This window comes from Melopsittacus undulatus, chromosome 8 (genome assembly GCF_012275295.1).
Source record: "Melopsittacus undulatus isolate bMelUnd1 chromosome 8, bMelUnd1.mat.Z, whole genome shotgun sequence".
NCBI classification, from domain to species: Eukaryota; Metazoa; Chordata; class Aves; order Psittaciformes; family Psittaculidae; genus Melopsittacus; species Melopsittacus undulatus.
In genome coordinates, this window is record NC_047534.1 from 45,858,709 (window position 1) to 45,885,616 (window position 26,908).

Sequence of the window (26,908 nt, forward strand, 5' to 3'; positions counted from 1 at the left end):
GTTTTCTATCAGCTGCGCTCACAATGCTTATTTTCTCTGTGTTTATTCTTGTACCTGCTCATTGAAACATTTTCTTTCCCTTCCTCCCTCTCAGTTCTGAAGAATACAGCCTCCTACCACTCAATAGAAATGTTAAAAGGTGTCTAGAGAAAGAGGCAGCTAAGCATTTCTGCATGTTCAATTAAATCAGAATGATTCACAAATTAAGGGACTATTTTGGATCAGATCTCTTAGGAAGCAGTACCTCGCAGTAAGTTATGCATCAAGAGTAAGAAGTGCATTTTTCTTCCTTGCAATTTCCTTCAGCCTCTGGATACTGTTATAACCTTGTGAGCACTGGGAGATGGGAGCTAAGAAGCATTACTGAGGTTTAGTGGATTCAGATTTAGCATGAGAAGTATCTGTTGCTCCCTCTGAGTAAATAAAGCATAGAAAAACTGTATTCTCTCTAAAGGAAGTGCTTTTCCCCAGGCAGCACAACCACCTGTTTGAAACTCCTATAAGGAAAATCCACTGTAAAAGCAAGGATGTGGATATAGACTACAATTAATCCCTGTATAATTCTGTCTGTTTGCTCTGTGTTCAACCCCTCCATCACTGTATAACTGTCAGATTTACCCTCATAAGACAAATCCCCTCCACTGTTGTCTATGCGATGACACATTTCTGCCTGGCTGGACAGAAGTCAACACTCAAAGTCTGGTTCTCTGGCCAGTCAGCCAAAGTGAAAAATCCTCAAATTTTTCTAAATAGATATGATTTCAGGGCAGAAAATTTGGATTCTCCCAGACTTTTCTGAATGTTTAGTAGTTCTGTATTTGGCTTGTTTCATTCATTATCACCCAAGTATTTTGCATAGTATCTACAGCATTCTGGATCCAGAGATTACTTCTGTGTCTTATGTGTCCTGGCATTTTTATAAAAATAATAGTTTATGTTACCTCCACACCCCTTAATTCATAGTCGTAATACCTTTACAAGTGAAAATGTGACTTGCAAAAGTGCAGTCCTGTTACTTTAAACAAGTACGGCTGTAGAAAATTTATGTGAACAACAATTTACAAATGCACTTCAAAATGCACTTTCATTTTGCTCATGAATGCTCATTGGAGCATTCTTGAACACAGGCTGATTTTAACACAGAATTGTGTTGAATGGTGCATTTTACTGCACAACTGTCAAAAGACTATTCAGGACACATTCAACCAGGTTTGGGGTTTGGGGGATTTTTTGGTTTGGGGCTTTTTTTTTTTATTATTTTGACATTAGGAAGGACACAAGCCTAGGTCTCCAGAAGTTAAAAGAACAGAGCTAAGTTCTCAGCCAAAATGTGTCACATACTGGCACTTAAATAAAACCAGATGACTTAACATAAGACATTGCTTCATAGTTTAAGATATCTCACTTCTTGGCTAATGTAACTTTCAATTGTTTCTTTTCAATCTGACATTATATGTATATATGCATATTCTTTTTGAAAACTATTTTAATAATTTATGAACTTTGCTGTTTTCCAAGAAACTGGATTCAGTACAGTATTGTGTCTTTGTAAATTTGAAATACATTCCAGACAGAAATACCACAGCCAATATCCACTGAGTCTGAAAAAGGCTTGACTTTGTTTCATTCTCTGTAACCATCAGCACTTATAATCTACTTGCTCCAGATCTTTCTACATACATAATACAAATTTCAGATTAAAATGAAGTCTTATCATTACTATTCTGTAACTTGAAATTATATTGGCACATTTCCCTAATGATTTAAAAACATTCTTCTACTGTACACTGACAAATTGTTTTCTATACAGGTTCCCACTACCTTTTCAACACTTACTGAATATTTCAGCACATGGGCTTTTTATTTTTGAACAGTAAATAATATCCACATATGTTTTGAAACAAAGCTTGACTAATTTATTCATTACTACCTTTTTCTGTTCTCTGCAATGTTTTTCAATTTAAAATTTTGAGAATTTTAGGAGTTTTGTATCAGGTTCATTAATAGAAAAGTATTTTTTCCTGTTTGCTCTCAAGTCCTCAGCAGACTTACCTCACAATGGCACATTATGCTGTGCCATGTAAGGAAAAGGCAAACACAATCTGGACCACATTTCACATCTGATAAAACACTGCAGCTTCAGTAATATGGACATTATTACAAAACTAAGTCTAAAGAACCACCACTCCAGCATCCAAGCACATTATGGTTTTAGAGTCAAATACTCCAGAGCCTTCACTGAGGGCAGCTGGTGCCATAAAGTCCTCAGCCCTTCTCAATGGTGGTAGAAGTCTACTTTTATGAGGACACTTATGGACCGTCTCTTACAGTGGTAGAAATTACTGAGATTTCTCATGTACTGACTGTCACTGTCCGCTGTTCTTCATAAGAGGAATAAATCTTCGCTCTCCAGCAGAGACTGTAGAGGCTCTGGTGGGTTCTCCAAAACCCCAATGCTAATGGTACCCACGCCACAACAGGGTAAAGTATGCATAATCAGTACTGATGTTTATTATTAAAAGATCTATACAAAGATAAAATTTATCTTACCAAACGGAGGAGACTCTCTCCCATCTTCTAATCCTGAATCTCGCTCTCTGTCTCTCTTTCTGTGTTTATGCCCACGGTGCCTATGGCGTCGGTGACTTTTTCTTCCACCCAGTGGCACATGAACTCCAATGAACAATGTTCGATGGCCTACGGGGAAAAAAAATTACCTTTTAAAAAGCAGCTGTGCCAACATAATAACAATATTAACAACCATAATAGCATTAGTGGTATAATAATCATGAGAACTGTGTAATCATATAATATTGATTATTCTAATGTCATAGTCATAACACTATTGATTACAATAATGATGGTGTAGTTGCACAGGTATACAATCCCTTGATAGAGGTCATACTTGATACAGCCCTTATGATGCAGTGCCAGATTTTTAAAGTTTTTTCTTCAAATTTGCATTTCTGTGTGTGAACTTTCATTAAAGCTAGACAGGTGTTCTGTAAAATGTCTTCCAAAACAGTAACATGAAGAGACACATGGATCTCTTTGCATTGAACATTTGGTGAAGTTGCTGTTTGCTTTGTGTGTACAGGAACTTTACAAAACTCATTGCTATTTATGAGCCAAACCTTGACAGAATTCTTGTGAGAAATTAAATGAAGGGAAAAGAGAAAAGGAAAAAAAAAAAAAAACAACCAAAAAAACCTTAAAAAAACAATAAAACTACTGCTAGACTGCAAAATCCCAATACAATTTTATGTGCCCACTTAACAAATACATTGCTGGTAGCTTAGGGTGCTTTCATTTCTTTCATTTCTTAAGATACATAAGAAGGTATATTGCCATGCCTACCACCATCTTCAAGCCTGAGGAATTTTATGTTGCTGATCAAGCCCAGAAGATTTAGCCCTTAGCTATGCGGGATAACAGGATCAGAGCACAGTAAATCATTTAGGAGGGAGAGAGCAGAAGGGAAGCAATCACAAAGTACCACAAAACAGAACAAATGGGAAAGGAATCATAACAGGCAAGTCTCCTACTGTTACTCAGCAGAAAGACACAGTCCAGATTACTCATCTCAAATAACATTTATTTTCTTCTTGAAATAAGCATAACACAGCTAGTGGATAATTGCTTCTTTGCTGTAATCATTCAGCAGTGTCAATCATCTGAAAAAGGTCAAGAACATTAAGCTACGGTAGCATGTGATCTCTAACCCATGGAGACTCCAGCAGGGACAGAAAACAGAGCAAGGCAGCATTTGTCACAACACATCAGACAAATTCAAAGCCCATAGGAATTCTCTGCAAAGATGGAGCCAAAAAAAAAGCTGGAGAAAAGGCCTGGACACCACACCAGTTACCTCCTCAACTTTGATGCATGCAGAGGAGACTAGAAAGCAGAGGCATCAATTTTTAGGAAACTATTCTTGTAGCGTCAGGAGATTTTTCAGAAGCAAAGACCATGAACTGAAATTCTTGGATTTTTTTAATATTTATTGGACACCTCTTTCTTTGTGTTTATTACATTTAACCCGAAAAAGGGTTTAACAAGAACTGATGGCTTTGGTGTCTCTCAAATACATTGCAACCAGTAGTTCATGAAATAAGGAAAAATCTATTCCATCAAAAGAATTCATTAAAAAGATACCAAAGGACAGTAATGTAGTATTCAACACTTCCTTGTCCCGTTCCTTGGGGAGAAAAGAAACCCAAAACATTTTGAAAGGAATCGGGTTATCTTCCCTAAGATTAATAATTTCCAGAGGTGTAGTTATATTGCTTTTTAAATTCAGTAATTTAATACATTCCTGCTGCTTTGTGATAGAAGTGGACATGATGATCCTTCAATGCATAATTGAAGTTCTGTGCCACTTCAATGCTCAGGTTGTACCTGCATCAGGAAATGCAGGTTCAGGTTCACACACATTAATTTCCAGGGCTGAATCCAGGACCTGAGTCCAGACTGTTCTTTATTCAGTGAATTAGAAAACAGGTCCTAAAATGCCAGAACATTCACCTATGTCTGAATACCACAACAATTTTCCCTATGCAGAAAGAACTGGTTCACACTGAAAATGAAAACAGGAACCTGGAAACTGAAATGGATAACCAAGAAATTGCAAAATGGATCTTCTTCCTTCTGTGTGAATCTACTGAGGCCAATCTATCAAGGTATAATTTCAATAAACATAGAGAAGAATCTAGATCCTCACAAGGTTCAGTGAAGCACTAGAACGGGTTGACTTTTTACAAGGGCATGTAGGACAGGACAACAGCGAGTGGTTTTAAACTGAAAGACGGTAGATTTAGATTAGACACAAGGAAGAAATTCTCTACTATGGGGTTGGTGAGAGAATGGAACAGGTTGCCCAGAGAAGCTGTGGCTGGCCCATCCCCAGAAGTGTTAAAGGCAAGGTTGGACGGGGCTTTGACCACTCTGGTCTAGCAGAAGGTATCCCTGCCTGTGTCAGGTGGGTTAGATATCAGTGAGCCATAGGATTTATCCTATGGTCTTCCTGGGCTTTTTCAACTAACCTTACCACAATACATCAATTACAACAATAGAGTTTTATCATGGAAAGACTATGACTTTCCTGAAAAAACACACTCTGAACTAAAATACTGATTTATTCCAGATGTGCCTCTAGGAAAACCAAACATAAACACATGCTTAAGTATTTTAAGTATTAGGATTTAGGAGCTAATAATTTTTGAAAACTGAACCTCTGAGAAAATAAATTATTATAAAATATTATCTATAGTCTGAAAGCTTATTAATGAAAGGCAATACCGTGAATTGACCTGCTCTGCAATGTCACCTTTATACAATGTTATCTGTCCACTGTTAAATTGTATAAATACTGCTTCTAAAAAAAGACTGGTTTTAATCAAATTGCACATAGCTAGGGAACAAGACCCAGAATATAAAGTTAGTTCAAATCCATGCATTTGTAGTATAAGAGGCTTTGACCCCTTGTGTTTTACCTTCAAAGCATCAAAACACTTATTTTAAGGATTTAAGGCATAATGACTATTTTTACAAAGTGTTCTTTCTAATTTTCATAGGATTATATTAACAAACCCAAATTATATTACAAAATATTTTAAAGGAATCATGTTAATTACATTTAATTTTCATACAGATGAAGTATATAATAGCATATGTAAAAATCAGGATTTCCCCTAAACTTTTGAAGAAGAAATGTACAGTGCTATAAATACCTCCACTTTGCAGAGGTAAGAATTCTACGCCCTAGAGAAGACAGGTATGAAATATACATCATTAATACGAATATATCTTTTAGAGATATTTCTCAGAATAAAATCTAAGTAGAAGGGTTGTTTAGGGTTACTGTATTCCACAGAAGAAATATTTCCTTACACCTAAATTTTATTTTAAGATCCCAATATTAAATTACCAATCTAAAAAGGCAGTCTCAGAAAATAAAATACTTTCTGCACAACCCTTGAAAATTACAGATAAAACATCTAAAACTGGATTTCAGAACCTGGCATTCTGGGTCATTAAAACAGAAGCTTGCCCTAGCCACTTATCTTATTCATTAAATAAATTTAAAGGAAAGGAAACGTAGTGGGATTTCTAAAGCCTTGAAAAGATGCATCCATTATAAATTATGGTGCTTGATGGCTTCACTTAGAAACTTCCGGAAATCTCATTAGAATTGTTTCAATGAATGTGGCATTGCAACAGAAAATGGAGATTGAGAGAAAAGGATTCTAAATGTTTCCCTTAATTTAGAGGAATTAAGATCTTTTTAATGGAACACTAAGAGTACAGGTATTTTTGCCCCAGTGCCTCCCATTCTTCTTCCAAGCACAAATTTAACACAGAAAACACACAGCCATCTGGTAGGAAAAAAAAACATATAATCTACATTCACCTCCCTGTTTCCCCACCAGTAAAGGTTCCATAGGCCTCTGTGCTACACCATTCATGTGGGACTCAAGCAGGTACTTTAATTGCTCCTTAGTGAACCAGCCAAGGTAATAACTACTGCATAAAAAGTGACTGCCCTGGATGTGAATGTTTGTGAGAGCCAGGCGCACATGGTACATCTGCCTGTGCTGCCTTAAACCTGGAAGGTTCTGAATCTGTGTTAGGCACCTACTGAGACCAAGCCCTTCAGATCCCTGCTCACAGGCATGACGTGAAGGGGCAGATAACAGAACAGATGGGTCTTGAAACACCTCCAGAAGGAGGAAAGGCAGACTTCTGTGACCTACTAAGGAAACACACTTCAAAGTCAAGATGCCTTGAGAGAGAATATTTTGCCAGTGGTTTGAGCCAAGTCTCAAATCACTGCTGACCTCAGCAGGACTGGAGGGGTTTCTTCCTCCTCTGGAAGGAGTGCTTTGAAACCTCTTTTATGTATTGCCAGCTACAGCTGAACCTAATACAATTTTCCATCCTCTCAAAAATGAACAGTGAGTAGAGACAGAAATCCAGCAGTCCTTCCTTATAGAAGAAAACATGATTATAGTGAATTGTGTAGGAGTAGACAATACATGACTCATGATTCGTTACTGTAGTGCAGAAGGGAGGCAGAGCTATAGAGAAAGCAGAAAGCACAAAAGCAGTACTTTCTAAACCAGCAGTCACATTGCTATTTGTGGTTATGGTTTGCTCAAGGGACATTTTTCACCTGTTTGCCATGCTGTAATTTGGAGGAACTGCCAAGAAAGCCTTCACAAAAACTTTACATCATGCATGCAACTTATATTTTTGGTTCAATTACAGCAGAAATTATATAGAAAAAAGAATAAACAACATCCCTAGCTCAAGCATTAAGGACATACTGAATATGAAGGATAAGAGCATCTCACTGAAGTCATTAAAGTTAAGGACCTTTCAAAGAGCCCCCATCAATCATTGCCCTCGCCACACATCTCTCCTTTTAACGGAACATTTTTCCAGGTTGTGGCTGGGTTAAAAAGTCTTTTTAACTGTACTTATGTTCATTCCCAATTTCCTCCCGTTGCTCCAGAGCAGTCCAGGTATGGTGTGCATATTCCTGTCACAAGATCAGGTCTCAGACACACAGAATGTGAACATGTCCTGCAGAGTTATTCATGAATCCTCAAGGTGAACCATCTTCCCACAAACAAGGGACAAGAGATCCATGTGAAGGGACAACATGAAAACAGGCTAAGAAAATAGGGGCTGTTCAGCCTAGAGAAGGGAAGCTGTGTGCAGACCTTCAGCAGCCCTCCAGTATCTGAAGGGGGCCTACAAGGATGCCAGAAAGGGACTCTTCATCAGGACTGTAGTAACAGGACAAGGAGTAAGAGATTCAAACTGAAACACGGGAGATTTAGGTTGGATATAAGGAATAAATTCTTTACTGTGAGGGTGGTGAGGCACTAGAAAAGGCTGCCAAAGGCCTGGAGCAACCTGGCCTAGTGGGTAGTGTTCTGATCCATGACAAGGAGGTTGGAACTAGACGATCTTAAGGTCCTTTCAACCTTACCCATTCTATGATTCCAGGTGATGGCCAAGGCAAGAGTGCAAGCATAGCTCAGGAGAACATGTGATCTTGACAAATATTGAGAGACACAGGAAAACAGAGCCAAAAATAAAGATGTGCCTTAGAAATGACAAATGGAACAAACTAGAGCACATAATACCTCACAGGCAATAAAATGAGAGAATTTCATGCTTATAAAGCTGACATTACAGGCATAGACTAACTTGAATCTTTCTCCAACTCTTTATTTCCACAGCTTATATGCTACCCCTCTAAGTCTAACACACATTGAAACAAGGAGCATAGGCAGGTGAGAGTGCACATTAGGATGAAGAGGGCACCCAAGGGAAGCAGATGCAAGGAAGCTTGGAGAGGGGATCTGTACTGATGGGGTAAAAAAATTATTCACAATAAGCTATACCAACCTGTCAGTCAAGGGGAGGGTTGATCTTGGTCAGTGTTCCTGTCTAGCCAAGCAGGACTAGTAACTGACTTGCTTCTACATGGGGGCAATGCTGAATCAAAGCCAGCAGGTTAATAAGATCTATCTCCTCTCAGTCCTGTGAGCTGCTATTAACTCTCAGGTAAATAATGTTAGTGGCAGACAGGTTCACTGTCATGTTATTTCTATAAAAAATGTCCAGTCTCTGAGAATAAAAAGGTACTTCAGGATCTGAAGCCATTCATATTTCCACTAAGTAATACAGGGAGATTAGAGTTCTATCACAATGACTTTACATATATTAACCTTAACTGTGTATATTGAAATTGTCATTAAAATGCTTTTTTAAATTACTGTCACAAACTGGAAGAAATCTAGAAAGTAATAATAACTAAAATAACCATTTTTGAAAGAGAATAATACTCCAGGATTTCTCTTTTTTTGGTCAGCAGAACAAAATCTACTACCAAAACTAATCTTTATGAAGGCTGTTAAATACAAAATATCGCTACAAGCATGCGTAACATTTTGAATTAATTTCTCGTTTATTAAGTTTAAATCCTCAGCTTTTGCATCCTATTCAGGGTTGCTTATTTCCTAATTTAGCTTGAAGTCTTTTGTGACTTTCAGTAATCAGTCCACATAATCTAAATTTTGTCAAAAGTGTCAGAATGAATAATCTGATGTACAGCAATTTATATACTTGGATACAGTGTGTTATGTATCCTGAGAGACATGAAAGATGACAAACTTGATTTCCCATGAGACAAATTCTTCCCACACCACTTAGGCAGATAAAATGTATGAAACATAAAAAGCTTAAGCAAAATCTTGACTTCTCTGAATCAAGGATCATTTTGTGATTTCCCTCAACAGAGCCAGAATTCATCCCTGAACCTCCACATAATAATCCTGTCTTCAGTTATCTCTCTATTGAAGCTTCTTCTCAAACCACAGCAGTTCTGAAATCCTGCCACAAAAATCCAGGATCTGCAGCTGAACACCACTAATGACAACAGCTACAGAACAGTCACTTTCATTCTCAGGTAATATGGTGGCTGTAAGCAAAATCCTTTAGTGAGAGTACACTTAGTGCCAATCCTTTTGCATACCTATATAGTCCAAAAGTTGCAACACATGGAGATCAATCCAAACATTTTCAATCTATGAGAGAAAAAGTAGGTATACACATTTTGTCAGAAAACTGTTACTACTGAACATCCACTGAAGCAATGGCAGACAGCCAGAGATGACAACAGGGAGTAAGCTGAGTGAAACTGTGCACATCTGTTTATGAAAACTTGCCTACCTGCTCCCAGTTCAGGTACATGTACAACCTGTCCTTTTGCAATTAAGTACTTTACTATCCAGAATCAGTGCCCAATTCTCGTTTAGGAATTTCACCACTGATCTGCGCACACATTGAAAGATAACATGCAAAGTATGTGATCAAAACCAGGGGAGACAGGCTTGTTGGTTTGTTTTTAGAAATGCCTTCTCTGTCATTTCACTAACGCAACAGTCAGACATATGACCTCTTTGGCATTAGCGACCGATCTTGACCTTACAACTCAGCATAGAATCATAGAATCATAGAATAGTTACGGTTGGAAAGGACCTTAAGATCATCTAGTTCAACCTCCATGCCATGGGCAGGGACACGTCCCACTAAACCACAAGCAAAAATGAATTACATGCTAAAAATCATCCATGCTGAAAATCTGAATGCCAAAGTTCTGCAAACAGTCTACTTCTGAAGCACTTAAATAAAATGATACAATTCGAAGTACACACTGCAAGCATCATTACTGGCACTAAGATGAGCACCACACCTCTTCTGTTCCTCTAAGTACTGCAGTTCCTGTCCTGTCTCCCCAGATTTTCATTATACTGCTCAGGAAAGATAAAAACACTGATCAAAAGAGACCAAGGCAAAATTCTGGTCTTGTGGATGTTCTTCCAGGCAGCATTAATCACCAGGATATTTTCATGCTTTCAGCAAGATATGTACTTGCAATATATTTGCAGAATAGTTCTCCCAAAATACAAGTATTTGCTAGGCCAAGAAATTTCAGATAGACATTTCAGTACACATTTAATCAGTATTTCTGACATTTGAATGCTGATAGTCTAAAATTAAAATATAGAAAAATACTTACAATGTTAAAATTTAATAGGAAGAAATAGAATATTGATTTTCAGATTTAAAGAACCTTTAGTTCTTCATATGAATTGCAGGTTTGCGATGTTGCTGTTATGGTGCTATTTAAACTTAAAACCTGTCAAAACTAGTCTTTGCTAGAATATTCAGTAACTAGCTATTTATATTTTTAAAACATAAATCCAATTAAGTGTCTGTCAAAGAACTAATTAGATAATACATATTAATTATCTAATTATAAGATTTTTACTAAGCTATGCAATTAGCACCTGATTATATAATTTCATATTTTATATCTGTTATGTCATTATGAAAAAGGTAAGCTTTCAGCAGAACCCAACACAATGTACATTGGATAAAAATAAGAAAGTGACATTTGTGAGTCACATCCACTGCTTCCAGAGGGAAAAGTGCCTCGATGTCCTGCAAAACAAATGGACATGCTATTAACAGCAACTGGATATTAAAATTTACAATCTTTTATGATCTTTTTATGTCACTTGGTATTTCTGGATGCAGTTATGTATTTATACACACACTGATCTGATCTTAGATTGGACATGAAATTTATCTGAGAAAGCTAACCGCATTATGAAGGATTCTATATTGAAAGATTGTTAGAACATTAGGGAGCAGTGTGATTTTATTTTAAAGGAAAGCAGACTCTTTGGCTAGCTACAGAATGTTTCAGTATTCTAAACAATTTAAACTCATGGAAAGACTGGGGGAGTGTCACAGTCATGTTCTGATTTCTATTGATAATACCCTAGAGGCAGATTTTTGAAAGAATATTTCACTGATATTTTACAGGAGCAATTCTATATATACAAGATGGTGGCGAAAAATAGCAATTAAATAGTTTTTTGTCCTGGGTTCAGCTGTAACAGTTCTATTTATCTTTATATTCCTGTGTGTATAGTGCTGTGTTTTGCCTTTAGCCTGAGAACAATGCTGATAACACACCAATGTTTTAGTTGCTACTAAGTAATACTTACCCCAGTCATGGACTTTTCAGTCTCTCATGCTCTGCCAGTGAAGAGAGGCACAAGAAGCTGGGAGGACGCAGAGACAGAACACCTGACCCAAACTAGCCAAATGAGTATTCCATACCACAGCACGTCATGCCTAATATATAAACTGGGGGGGGTCACCTGGAAGACCCAGATTGCTGCTCAAGTTGGGCGGGTGGGTGGTGAACAACTATATTGTGCATCACTTGTGTTTACTGTGCATCACTTGTGTTTACTGGGTTTTTTAGCCCTTCCCTTTTTAGTCTTATACTCTCTCCCCTAGTTATTTCCCTTATGATTATTACTGGTGGTAGCAGCAGTAGTTTTGTGTTATACCTTAGTTACTGGACTGTTCTTATCTCAACCCATGTGGTTTACATTCTTTTGATTCTCCTCCCCATCCCACTAGGAGCCAGAGAGGAAGAAAGACTATTCATTAAGAACTGTAGTGATAGGACAAGGGGTAATGGGTTCAAACTTAAACAGCAGAGGTTTAGACTGGGTATAAGGAAGAAATTCTTTACTGTTAGGTTGGTGAGGTACTGGAATGGGTTGCCCAGGGAGGTAGTGAATGCTCCATCCCTGGCAGCGTTCAAGATCAGGTTGGATGAAGCCTTGGGTGATATGGTTTAGTGTGAGGTGTCCCTGTCCATGGCAGGGGGGTTGGAACTGGATGATCTTAAGGTCCTTTCCAACCCTAACTATTCTATAATTCTATTCTATGATTCTATGATTCCATAGAGAAAGTGAGATAGCGGCTGCGTGGTTCTGAGTTATCAGCTGGGCTTAAACCACAACATTTTTAAACTACATACTTATTCAAATTTTGAGATGAAGCTTTAGGTTCCATAAAATCACATGTGGAACATCACAGTCATCCTGATTTCCTTAACAGCTGAGTCTACCCATGTGACTGACTTAAAGATGTCATTCTCTAGAAGGCTGTACATCTCTATAATGCCACCTTACCATCAACAGTAAAATGATGGCAAAAGGAATTTTTTGGGGTTGGATAACCCAACAAAAAAAATCTGTGAATCAGCATTATAGAGAAGAAAGGCAGGGAGCCTGCTTTCTTCCATCAGATGTTTCTCTAAGGACACCAGATACAATAGTTTCACTCTGTCCGAAGACATGATCACAGAATCACAGAATCCCAAGGGTTGGAAGGGACCTTGAAAGATCATCTAGTCCAACCCCCCTGCAAGAGCATCAAGGGACTGAATACTACAGAAGACTAAGCGTGAGATTCAAAAAAGGGGTTGTGCTCTTAAGTTCAAAACTGCCATTGCCAGCCTGATCCACTGGTAGCCATTTACCCCTGAAGACACCAAAAAACCCTAAATGCCACTTTGGAAACATGTTACCTGAGATCTAGCCTTGCATGTACACAGACTTGCCACAGACTGAGCAGAGAGCTGCCTGTCTTATACATACTACACTGAGTGACACATCCTTCTGTAAGAGATTACCTCATACAGACTAACACATCCAGGCCCCTTTCAAAATGCTTTTTAAGGCACTGCTGAGGGAAGCAAACCAGGGAGTTGCTGTGTATCATGTTGATATTCACTTGAAATCATCAATATGGCCATCATGTAGCAGAGAATGCGAAATTCATACAGCCAGAGTGAAAGAATTAAAAAAATATGATGAAGTAATCAAGGGCAGGCATTTAGAAAGCTTGAGCTCATGCACAGATAGAGATAACTCTCTTTAGACATGAGGCAGGTAACTTTTCAGATGTAGGAAGTTCAAAAACACTCCAGATCTCAGTATTTCACTTTGGCTAGTTTCTTGTGGCTGTGTATGACAAAGACAAGAACCTTCTACATCCCACCACAAGAAGCTAATAATTAAAATCAGTAAGTTCCAGTCTCTGGGATGGGATATTATACATGCAACAGAAATTCGGTTTCATCCAGTAGTTTTGATCTGGGGGAAGAAGGGGTGTTATACAACTTCATGCAACAGTGTAAGTACAGAATAAGTTTGAGATCCACTAAACAAAGTGAAATGCGACTCTGAGACTACCTGAATTATTAGGCCAATATGATAAGACAGTTCTCACAACTTCTCACTTTCTTCTACATGACATTAGGTGGTTTCTGGAGTGTGTATTACCAAGTATCTATACGATTTGTGTCACTTCAGAATGTTTCTGTTCAGCTGGAGAGGTGGCTAGGCAACTACATGGGGACAGTAAAGCAAGTGTAGAAGCCATTATACATCCTAAATCATCAATCCTGTTTGCATTTACATATTTTGAAACTTAAAGGTAGAAAGACTTAACTAAAGTCATACACACATGCTGACAGGACTTGCTTATAGATTACTGAGAACCGACCAACTCTTTTCACCATCATCTCTATCTGAGCACCAGTGTGAGAAGACAGTAATATTTCTCTTTTTAAAATTAATCATAAGATTCTACTCTCTTGTTCACTCTTTTTGTATCCCTGCTCAAAGTAAGTTTACACACAGCAACTGCATTTCAGTACCTTCAGAAAAAAACAGACAATGCAATGCACAGAAAAATTTTCTCTCACCTTCTAGATCTTCCTTTTCAAAATGTGTCTTGAGAATGGAGCGAGTTCCACCTCTATCCACAACAGCCTCTTCATCATTCCTCTGTGTAACACAAAAAAGAACTGGTAAGCTGCTTCTCATTTGGAAAATTTGGAAGCTTGTATAGTATTATGAAACAAAAGTGCTTTTAATATTTAATTTTTCCTACTCAGGAACAAAAAAGCTTTTAAGAATATAATTTTTCTTATTAAAATCTATTCTTTATGCCTCAGTTTTTACTGAAGTAAGATTATAGCTAACTGACATGTGAAGAAATGTTAAAACCTGCAAGAAGATGAATAAACACTGGTTTCTGGGAACTAAGACAAAGATGAGTCAATAGGAAAATGAAAGAGATGAGGAAAGAAATGTCTGGTAGAGACAGCTTTATTCTTGTACTCTTGAAGAAAGGGACTACACGTATATTTTTGTCTTTTGACCAGGATCCTGAGCTACATATAGAATTTCCAAATTATTAACACAAACACTCCCTATACTTTGGCAAAGCTAGAGAATGATACTTATTGGCAACATGGTAAGAAAGAATACTTTAATACCATGAAAACAATTGACTTTTCTTACTGGTGAATTGCAAAGGATTTACTTTTCTTTACAAATACCAACTGTAATTACAATTAAGGAAGAAAGAAAAAGTAATAGTAGAACAGAGAGAAGCTGTTCTTCCTTAAGAACATATATTTCTTGTTTAATTTTATACTGTGATCATACATGCATTTTAACTATTCTCTACTGCACTGTAAATGTACCACGTGATGAATTAGTGTACCATGTTTAGTCTAAAAAAGCTGCAGAAATTAGTTATTATGGTCACTTCTGACATGAAGGAGGGAAAGGGAGGAAATCACATTTCCCTAAGTGGAGAAATTTTTCAGGATTTCAGCAACAGGGCTAAAACAAATACTGGCTTTACTATGAGTTTGACATCACCAATTGTAAAAATACAGTTACTAAGCACAGCCTATATCTCACAATATGTTTTAGCATGGTTTCCAGTAAGTGATGATGAAGAAAAAAGGATGAATTATACAAAAACATGAACTAATGTATCATGAATACATATTTACTTGTCATTAGCAAAATAGTTTTAGTAAGCAATATTAGAACTAGAACTGCTTGATTCCAGTATACAAAATTCGTACTTTAATGGAAATCTGAAGCAAGGGAATTTGAATATCAATGTTACATGCTAAATATCTATATCTATATATAGAATGAGACCAAATATAACAAGAAATTAACTACATAAGCATCTCTCCTTAAAGAGCAGATGCTCCAGGCAAAAAGATTCACATCTAGAGCTGGATGTCATGCATTTCGGATGTAAGTTTTTTGTTTCAGGCTCCTCTCTTTTTTTAAAAATAGCTATCATGCTGTATCTATGTTATATAGAAAAATCCTGGGAATGTGTCAGCTCCAAGCATCTGGGCTGTTAAAGAAAGAAAGAGAGACTTAGAGTGTTACAGTATCTTTACTAGAGCTTTCCCACAGATAATAGTATGTAACTACAATCTGGCAATGAGAAGAGGCCTTCTATTGAAACTGGTTTGTCTTTTAATAATTTAGAACTTAATAATCTATTAAGGTGTACCAGGGCAGTATAATATCACACAAACCATTTTATCATCTTAGGTAAAACTGAATCCATTATTTTAAGCAGTTTAGACACAACTGGGCGTTCATTACGTTGGCATGATGCCATGCCCCTGGGTGAATGGTTAGGCAGGATGCCAAAGTCCGTATTTGTACTGCAGCCATATCAGAAATAGTGCTATTCTAGTATAAGACAGCCATCAGTATTTTACTGATACTGAAAAGGCCTCATGGAAACAATGTTAGGATAAATTTACAACAGGGAACACATTAAATTACTGGACAGTTTAAAGCCTTTACAGATTATCTAAGTAAATTAAATACAAATTAATTCATTAATATTTATCAAAATATGCTCATACACTTTGACTTCTCCTTTCCCATGTGTTCAATTTTCAGCTTCTGGCAATCTTTTGCTTCCCTGCCTCCTCTTCCTGTAATGTCACAGCAAATCTCAGTCTCGCCTCATTCTCAGAAGTGGGTTTATTCCATTAATATTATAGGGAAAAACAGCTTAATTGGGAGTATTGTGTTGTTGCCAATTCACTTGTCAAACTCTGAGCAAAGACCAATTAAACAGGCCTTGCACTGTACACTCTCACTTCCCAGGGAGCAGTATGAAAGCCACCTTGCATTTACCAGTACAAGAGTCACACTGCATCTAATCTAGAAGTAATTTCTGTTATTCCTGTACTACCTCCTTGGAGGAGGAGAGACAGGAAGGAAGAGCTCACTATTAGCTTAGTGCAATTAGGTCTTAATCTTAGTTGGAGGTAAACACTATTGCCATGCAAGTAAAAATAGTGGCAGATCCACTACACTTTCCTATGATGACTAGAGACTAGAAACTTAATTTCAGTTGATAATCTGCTTTTTATTACCTTTTCAGAAAAACTGTAACATTATTCTTTTTAAGTGTTGCAATAAATGACAGTTTCAAACTGAAAATGTAGGCAAGACTAACTATAGTCATGGAAGATAGAATTCATGCTCTGGATGACTTTTAATGTACCAAGCAATCAACCAACCTCTATACTAACAAAGCCGTGAATCCACTGCAGTTTTGCCCATTAGTTTCAGCAGGATCACAATTAAGCATGAAAACTCAGTGCTTCACAGCCATGTGAAGTTTATTTCAGAATTCTAACACTTCTTCCTTTTGCCCTCTTTGAAGATGATGAAGGTCAGAAATTTTACACAGTGCACAAATCTGCTAGCACTAGGGTATTCAAATCATACTGACTTATTGCAGGAGTCTGCAAAAAAATGTGTGGACACACTGACCAGGTATGAGTCCTTGGAACTGTCCATTATTGCAATGAGTTGCTTGCTGAGTCCAGTGAACACTGTGGTCTACTGCTTAAAGCATGGGAGAGGGATCCAGGAAGTCCCCGAGCGCTAATCCTGGATCTGCCACTGACTTGCTGTGTGGCCTTGGGAAAGTCACTTAATCTCTGTGCCTCAGCTTCCCCATCTGTAAAATAGGGATAATAATACTTACTTACCTACCTTCCTGACCAGGCTGCTCTGTGCTATAATATATTCACACAGCATTTCAGAACTGTAAAGCACCACAGAAGTGGAAAATCATTCAATTTAGGAAACTCTACCCACGTGAAGATACGATAGGAAACAACAGACTGATAAAAATCAGCATTTAGGCATAAAGTGTTTTGGGTTTTTTCATCAAACCAGTGTATATTAATACCTTCTAATACTTCTAAGGTGCACAGCTTTGACAACTTAACTGGACAAAGTTTACATAAGAATAAACATACTGGGCTTGCATTCTATTAGACTAATTCAAAAGCAATCTGCAGAAGAATTATATTTATGTGAAGCTGTAATCAGAGCACAATAAACATGACATATACTTATAAACAACCTAACACTTCTCTTTTTAACCGTACTTGTAAATATTTTATTGATTTATATAGTTATCACACAATGGTTTATTTAAATGTAGGTACAAACATTTTATTTCCCTAAAGCAATAAAACATCAGCAAACACACAGTAAAAGAAATAATGTATCTGGGATAAAAGAGTAAGTAAAAGCTGAGGCTTTCATGTGGAAACCACAAACTCCTTGGAGACCAGGGCTCAGCAACTCAGTCCATGATTTCACCTCTTACATTTTTTACATGAATGCTGAAATGACCTTCACCACATAGCAGCATCTGCTGCACATATTTCACAGAGAAACCTAACTTAGTGAGTCTTACAGACATAGTTGTTACTATTTTTGTCTCCTTATACTAGAAATTTAAATACACTGGTGAGTATAGAAAAGCAGACAATAGTCATCCTCTGAATCCTTCACAGTGCCATCACACACTGTAACACTGAAACATGTATTTGAACAAAATTAAAAGGCAATCAACAACCTTCAAAGACATCTGGCTTCCACTTCTTGGTATGCCATCATGAATGAAGAAGTTCACCATGGGTGGTAGGAGTACTGCTTTTCAACCTTAGATCAACAACCTGCTTATCAGAGTATAAAGTGAGGCTGCAGCTGTTGCCAGGAATTTTAAGTCAGGAGGAATAGAAAGGCCCATGGTTTAGAAACTTAAATGTCTAAAGTGCCCTTTCTACTAATGTGTTGATAAAGATCACTACCCAGGATATTTCAAAGCTATATAAATGACCTCCTGGAAAGCTTCCCAAAGCTTCCTCTTCAGCTATGATACAGCCCTAACTGTAATTCATCTTGTGTTGCAAAGAGGTTGACCCTTAAACCTGTCACCTCCCAGAACCATGCACTACCCTTCTACACCTCAGACCACTTTAATTAATAGAGAAACCACACATTTAGAAAAGTAGAGAAGCATCATTGTATGACAGATGCTTTGGGGCATGTTTAGTTATAGCTCTTACAAATGTTGGTGCTTTCATCATGTGGTAGATGAATGGAAGGAGCGAAGTATCACCTTTCAAAGATGGATCCATGCTAAAGCATTTTTAAATACCTATGTGCTAATGTAGACAGATCTGTAGAAGTTCAGGATATTTCTGGATGATGGAATTAGGACATATTCCTCATATTCTAGATGACAAGAAGGTAGATTAAAGTGTCAGTGACAGTACACACAATTTTTATTATAAGCATTTTTATATGTATTTATTATATGTATTTACTAAAAAAGGAAAACCAGTGCATGATCTTAAAAGACACTATTGCTTGTATCATAAAAGCTACCTGAACATTACACAAACATTTACTGAAGATCATCTGTGCTCATCAACACCATAAATGGAAAATAAAAATGAGTAAATGAACAACAATAAATACACATTAGGAAGCAGGAAACTGTTTGGACAATAGAAAATTATTAAATAGTTGCAATAAATATGTCTTGCTGACCTCCCCTTAGTAGGTACTCTACTCCACTGGTACGGTATTTGGTGCCAATATTTTGAACAATGGACAGCACTAAAATTTTCATTTTACATGGAAAAACAGAAATTACTCCTTTTCTTAATGCTTCTTTCTACCTAATTTTCTTCATACCTGGCTACTTTCATTTTCTTGTCTCTGATATTTGGTCAGTGTTTTCAATAAACTGCATGATTGATTTCCTTTGAAACACAACACAAAGATCAGCTCCAGAGAGTATTAATATTACGGAAAAATTTTCAGCATTTTTAAACCTTCAGGTAAAATCCTTTTCCTTTTTAATTACATTCTTAATACACCCACAGCACAAATAAAAACATAACCAAAAAGAATCCTTTTTGGTATACTTTTATACAGCAGAACAGAAGCCATTTTGATCTTTTCCTCAATAGAAATTATGTATGACACACCTGATGACTCATAAGAAAAATAATCATGGTATTAATTACTTCTCCATATAAGCCACTTACTGATGATTAGACAACCTACATAATTCTCCAATGCCATCTGGAACTCAAAAACGCCTGTCAGCATAAAATATTAAATACTGCACTCCTATGAACAATAGAAAGCTAGAATATAAAATTATTCTCGTTATTTTGTATTATCATTAAACACAAAAGATGGAACTCTGTAATATATGATATATATATGATAAATATAATCTGAAATAAATAAAGTCAGTGGTGTAAGCCTTGTGTATTCAGCTTTCAAATGGTCAGTAATGAAATTCTAAACACTTATCCAGAGATCACATACACACCATGATTACCTTCCCAGTCTGAAGATATTCCAGCATTATTGTTTTGTATTGTATTTATTTTGCAGAACCATAACACAATATTTCTATTTTTAAGATCCTTTTGTCAAGTTCAGCTTGACATTTCAGAAAAATGGCATTATTAAAAATATAGAAAAGTGAGTTATTTGAACTCAGGATCTGCCAAGAGCATATTGGAATTATCTTGTAAAGACAATTAACCTAAATGGCTAAAAAGCTGTTTATATGTAGATGGATGACTCCCTGTTGTAGGATGCAAATCACTGGTGACTGCAATGTTCAGCCTTGTCCTTTAAACTGCCCTTGAACAGACACAGCCACACAAAACTAGTTCAGTGTACAATATGTATGCCCACAATTTAGATGCTACAATTCTTTTCACTTTCTGAAGACAAGCACAGGGAAGAAAAGAAAAAACACCCTAACATCCAAACTTTTTGATATAATTGCATTTAATTACTTATATTACCTATAATCATATTTAGAAATCTTTTGAGGCATGAAGTACAGTGAATTTTATCTTTCTGATTAAATATAATTGCTTTTCCATTCCACTAGCTTCTCTATTATCATCCTTTTCCCCCCTCTATCCACCTATCAAGGAAGACCCATCAAAGCACATTCATAATTCAATAAGGTCTGGGTTTGTGGCAGCTTTCTGCAGTAATCACTACTAGTTAACATAAAGCACATACTCCTTTTGGTCAGCCATACTCCACATAGCCCAGGCTATGCAACAAAATAGAAAGCAATTAGTTTTCATTCCAGATTTGCATCTTCCCCAAGGCTGCATTTCATATGCATAGAAGCATCCTTCTCTGCCTCCTTTTCCCTTTTCCCTTTTACAGCAAAAGCCAAGATATTGTTTAGCATGGCTCAGTAAAGAAATACCATCTTCTGCAATGCTGCTAAAAATTGCACTAATCAGCACTGGCTCCAAAGAACTCATTTGCTACTGACCTGAGACTAAGCACACATTTCATGTAATAATGCAATTCCTGTAACATGTAAACATACATACATACAAACATACATAATCACTGCAGACATTAAATCTAAGCACATACTATTGTTATAAAATTAATGATATGAAACGCAAGCAGAAAATGCACACACAAATAACACAAAGCGGTTCTACAGACTAGTAAATGCTCACAAATATATGCAATCCCTGTGTTTATCTACTTTGTGCTAGTCATTTACCATTATACGTAATACAGCCAATAAGAACTGATGCATAAATGGATGTATAATCACTAAAATATTTCCCTACCATTTTATAATTAATCTTACTTAGAAAGCCATGTTAGGTAGAAACAATATATTTCCTACATTTGCAAGGCAAATATATTACGTTATCTATTCTTCATACACCTATTGTACCAATAACTGCAGCAACAAAAGGAGGGGAGGAGATCACACACACACAATGTTCCCACTAAGGTTCAATAAACCTGTTGGAGCATTGGCTATTATAAGGAAACAATGAACTCTTAAATTCTTTCTAGATTCCAGTACCTGTTTGAAGCATGCACATTTAACTGCAGCTGTGCTCGTCATGTTTTGTGTGTCTCAGAGTACAATTATCAGCTATGCCTAAACGATTTGAGCGCCTTACAAAACCTGAAGAAGGCACCTAGGTTATGGTGGTTTTTTGAATGCTTGCAGTCATGTTAAGATTCCCCTAACTTCTCCTCTTCCTTCCTACCGTATCACATCTGCTGGTTTTGTAAACTAATCTTTCTTCAGTTGCTAGGCTCAGCCAGAGCTCGGAATAAATAAAATAGTGTTCCTTGCTGCTAATTAAGCTGGGTCACATCTGCATGACTGAGATTTTATTCCCTTTGCTTCATATTTTTCTTTACTACACTGTCAAATACTCACAAATTATGAAGGCAAGAACAGCACAGATTTCAACCTGAGGCATGGTTATTTCTTATCTCTGTGATTATTATTCAAATGTCTTATGTCATTCCAGTGAGTCCCATTAGCTGAAATCCTCTTTTCTCATTCACAGCAATGGCTCTCTCAGCTACTACAGAGAAGTCCAACAGCATGAAGATGGATGCAAGGACTTTATCCAAAGCTCAAATGAGATTTACTTTTAGCATGTCTAGGCTCTCTCTTGGCCCAGTGCCAGGTTAGGACAGATCCAAGATAACAGCATTATTTCCATGTAGTTAAACATGCTGAGTTTAGCCCACTATGCAACAGGATATTAGATGCTGGGCAGCAAATGGAAAAATGTAAATGACATTAATTGTTAGTTTCTTAATCAGCATTAAGATACATTGGGTTTTAAGTTAGATACAATTCCCATCTCGTAAGATCTGCCTTCAGGCTCAGAAAAGTTAACGTGTTTGAGACTTCTTTACCTAGAACTAGGGTCAGAGAAAAGAATTATAGAAGGCAGTTTTCTTGCAGCAGCTACTCATGTGGAAGTAGCATGTGCAATGAAGAAAAGAGGTCATGACCAACTTATCAGAATCTGTCTTAGCAGCTAGAACACAGGAGAGAGGAACTTTTGTCTTTCTTTACAGCCACAAAAATCATGTAGTCTGGAGTCTGCATTTTTTACATACAAATGTATGCCAACTACAGTTCAACATATCATTTTTTTTGAGATTGCAAGCCCAAATGGTCAATAATATATTAACTCCTTCTCTCAGAAACACCAGTATAATGTTCAATGATTCTTCTGTTTCTCAGACCTATCCACAACTTTCAGCTGAGAAACACTCTTGACAAGCGCAACACAAGGATTAATTCCATAAAACGTTTGGTAGCTAACTGAAGTTGTCTTAACTACAGATGACATCACCATCCACTTCTTCAATAATCAATGCAAAGAGATGTGTGCTTCCACCAGATACGCAAGACCTTAGGTAGACTGCCACTGAAGATGGGCTGGAAACTGACTTAGAACAGTCAAATTACAACTATCTGGAGAGACAGCGTAGTAAACTAGATGGACTGTCAGTTTGATCAAGTGTGACAATTCATATATAGCCAAACTCACCACTAACCTTCCAAATAAGTTTGCCAATACTCGTGATACTACTGCTCAACCAGCAGCAAAACCAAACCTAACTGAGGTGCTGAAAAATAATATGGCCCTTTTATCATCCATACCCCACTTTTATCATCAAACCCAACTCAAAACACCATACAATTTTCTGTTGCACTTCTGAAGATTAAATTAGACTCCTGTAGTCTTTCAGACTTGTCTTCTATATGATCTATTATCCTCCAGAAGAGAAAAGATGATTGTGTTTGGTTAACTTGGGTTTTTTAAATTGAAACATGCAAATAACTTCCTTGAAAACAACTGACAAGTTTTTCTTGGCCAAAATTTACAAATTCAAATGCAGGGGTTAGGCTGAAGAATTCCCAAATCATCTGTATCATCATGGAGTAACTTCAGCAGAAAATCCAGAACAAATGACCCGGTACTTCTCCAAAGATTCAGGTTGATCTATGTGATCCTGTTGTCACGAATGATTTTGTTACCAAGGCAACAGTTATTGATGTGATTGGAAAAAAAAAAAACAAACAGATTTGTATCAGCCAGAAATACTCTGCTGCATACAAACAGTTACCTTAACAGAAATGGAAAGGCCTTCTGCACTGCCTATATAGTCATAGCATAAGACCAGAAAAAACTCTCCATCTCATAATAAGACAATGACATTCTGATTATCTTTGCTCTCACTATTCATCTCTCTCAGGGCATCAAGAAGCTATGGTGACTGGGGAGGGCAATGCCAGAGAAAACAGTCAGAAGCCACTCTGTTCAGAAAGATAAAAAATAATTATGTCCTCCAAGCCAATGATGATATGATCTGTTACCTGAAAGTTCAGATACTCTAATTAATTCACATAGGAATTATGAAAAGCAGTACAGAGTGCAGAAGCAGTGGGGAGAAAAGCAAAAGGCAGAAAAGAAGTGAGATAATGAAATTGATGATGTGTTCTGAGAAGTAACAGGACAAATAAACAGGTTTGAGATACCAATTTTGAAGTTACTTGTGCATCACTTCTGCCCAGGAGATGAAATACTGCACTGTAAAGAGAATTTTTATATCAAAGACTCAGTGAAAATATACTGGGAAAGTGATCATGACAATGGACTAAATAATGAGGCATCTGTACAGTTTAAAAGTCTAGACAGCACAAGCGCACAAGACACACATTCAGGAATTTGAACTTCACTGCCAAAGAATCAAAGGTAAATATGAATTATAAATAACACTTCAACTGGTCTTCCTAACTTTCAGAGATCTAAGAATTGGACTTGTACGTATTGCACATCTGCTGTAATCTGGAAGCTTTAAACATCATCACTTCCATGACTTTGTTGTTCTAGGCTAGTTAAGATATTTGACAATAAAAACAAGCAATAAAAAGTTAGAAACAACTGATACAGCTTTAACAGTGTGCTTTATATAGAAATTACAGAACATAACTTTTAGAAAGAAAAAAGGACAAGTACTACTATACAGTAGAAAGTAAATGTGAACATGGCATTGACAGTTTATACATGTTTTGTGCTTCTGTATTGAAGGATTTTATTGTTAGAAAAGAGCATCATTTTCATTGTCTATTTTCTCATAATGCTACTCAACTGACAGACTCATATGCATCTGTAGACAGAGAACAAGAGAAGATAAAATCATCTCCATCAGAGCTTTGAAGGGTATTAGCTAACCTATAACTACTCTCTTCCTTCAGAATTTGGGATTCTTTCTGGTGGTGATAGATACAGTATTTTGAATAGAAAGGCTGTTAGGACTGCATTCCCATTTTGGTAAGGGTAAGGTAGCTTTTCCAAAGCAATTTTTTTTTCAGCCCTTCTCACAGGCATAGTACTTACTTGTTTATTTATGTATTTACTGGGTAACTAGTATCCCATTAAATTTCATCTTTCAGACTCCATCTCCCTGATCTAAGTGCCCCAGTACTTAGTATTTTGAGAAAACGGCAGAAATTACTAGATAACAAGTATTATTGGTACAAGCAATGAGATTTCTGAATTACATATCACTACTCGTATTTCACTATACTACTCTAAAGTGAAAACAGTTAAAAGCACAATGATGAAAAATAATATTCAGCAGATGCTTTTCATAGCTTCCTTGCCAAAACAACACCATCTCCTTGTATTAAGGAATTTTTATTCAGTATTTATTTATTTATTGTTTCTTTTTATTTAAAGGATTCCTTTGTGATGAATACAAAAAAGAAAATTCTTGTCACATAAACATTATGCCACAAGCTACTTGGATCAGTCTTCCATTTATTACAAGCTTATATCAGGCTTAGTAGAATAAGCTCCTCCTCTTCTGGCAGGATCTCAATATAGGTACTAAAATAATAATACCTTCTGATCTGTATTTGGCCTTATAAGCATCCCCCCCTTATACCTGCAAATTCTGCCTACCTTTTCTTTAACTAGCAGTGTTATTGAACACACCATGTGTGGAGAATGAAAAATAGTGTCTGTGGGCTCTGTTGATATATATACTGAAATATATGCATGATGTGATAGTCAATACTACAAATAAATTACCTTATTTATAACTATTTCAATGGTCCTATAATTTAAAAGACACATTATAGCTTGTAAGAATACAAACAAGATATAGCCTTAAGTTAAGAATTCTTGGCAACCTAAGTATAACAAGATGCACACAACTAACACCTGCCCAGTCATTAACAGGCTATACTTAACTTTACAGACTACAGAAGGAGTTTTGGGGAGGACCTTGAACAAAGATTGGGCACATTAAGAGCAAGTATACTAATGACTGTAAAAAGAATGGCATTTGGAAATCAAAACTAACACTACCAGCAGAGAAAACACAAAACTCAACTTTCTTGTAAAATCTCTCCCTTGGAAGGGGAAGGGGAAGGCAAATTTAATGCTTTTCAAAGAAAGAAGTTTGTATTTCAGAAGATGAGCAAATAGACAAAAAAGCAAGTGTTGTAAGCAGAATGGTAAGTGAACATGATATTAACACCACTAATTAAATAAAGCAAAGCTGTAAGTATTAGCACCAGACAGGCAAATGAGATCATAACAATCACAGTGTTGAGGCAAGCAAGCCTTCAATCTGATTTATGGCTACATGGACAAACAGGAACTGACAGACCTTAGAACTGCATAGTGCAAGAACAGCACAAGAGGAAAGTACAGAAAACTCAGTAATTCTTCCTGACACAATCATATTCAGATAAACACCAAAGACCAAGAAAATTTTCTGAGATGAAGTACAGCTTAACTGGATTGAAGGAAGACCACTAAAAAGTAAAGCAGAGATGCATAAAGAAGCCAGGCTTATGGCTACATTAGCTGAAGTAAGATGTGAAGGAAGATGCAAAGACTGAGGACGGATTCTTGAGAGATCTAAACACACACCTACAGACAAAAAGAGGAAGAAGGGCAGAGAAGACCTACCCAATAACAAACTGAGTCTGAAAAGAAAGAGAATCAACAAGGACAAAATGACAAATGTCTAAGAACAACAAAACCTAGTGAAGACTACAACATAGCATTGCAGAGAGATGACAGATGGAGTGGAGGAGAATAAAGGACTAGCCTGGAAATCCTCCAGGAAGAAGTGGAACATTAGTGAGATAAATTTCTGTGCAAAAGACAGAAAACGGAAGTGAGCAGTTCTAGAAAGGCATTAGAAGACAAGTAATTAAGACAATTATACAAAGCATAGGCAGGGTATGGTGAGATGAGGGAGGTCTAGGGGTAAAATGCTAATCTGGTGAATAGAAACTTCTGAAATTGAGAGTTGTTTTGTGTTGGGTTTCCTAACATGAAGAGACTCAGATTTCTTGTGTATGGGAAGCAATTCAAGAAGAGAAACTGAAAAAAAAAGAACAGCAGAAGGTCAGAAGGTGAATAGGGATACGGATGGATTCACTGCAACAG

General features: G+C 36.8%; 1 protein-coding gene across 2 annotated transcripts in view; it reads right to left on the reverse strand.

Moving 5' to 3' along the window:
- The window catches only part of SLC4A10 (solute carrier family 4 member 10), a 119,058-nt gene that overhangs the window by 80,751 nt on the left and 11,399 nt on the right, over positions 1-26,908 (reverse strand). For both annotated transcript variants that reach the window (XM_005152655.3, XM_013129917.3), the window contains exons 2-3: positions 14,156-14,237; positions 2,551-2,697 (exon numbers count right to left, since the gene is read on the reverse strand). In XM_005152655.3, coding sequence (XP_005152712.1) covers positions 2,551-2,697; positions 14,156-14,237 — 229 coding nt within the window. The remainder of the gene's footprint in view (positions 1-2,550; positions 2,698-14,155; positions 14,238-26,908) is intronic.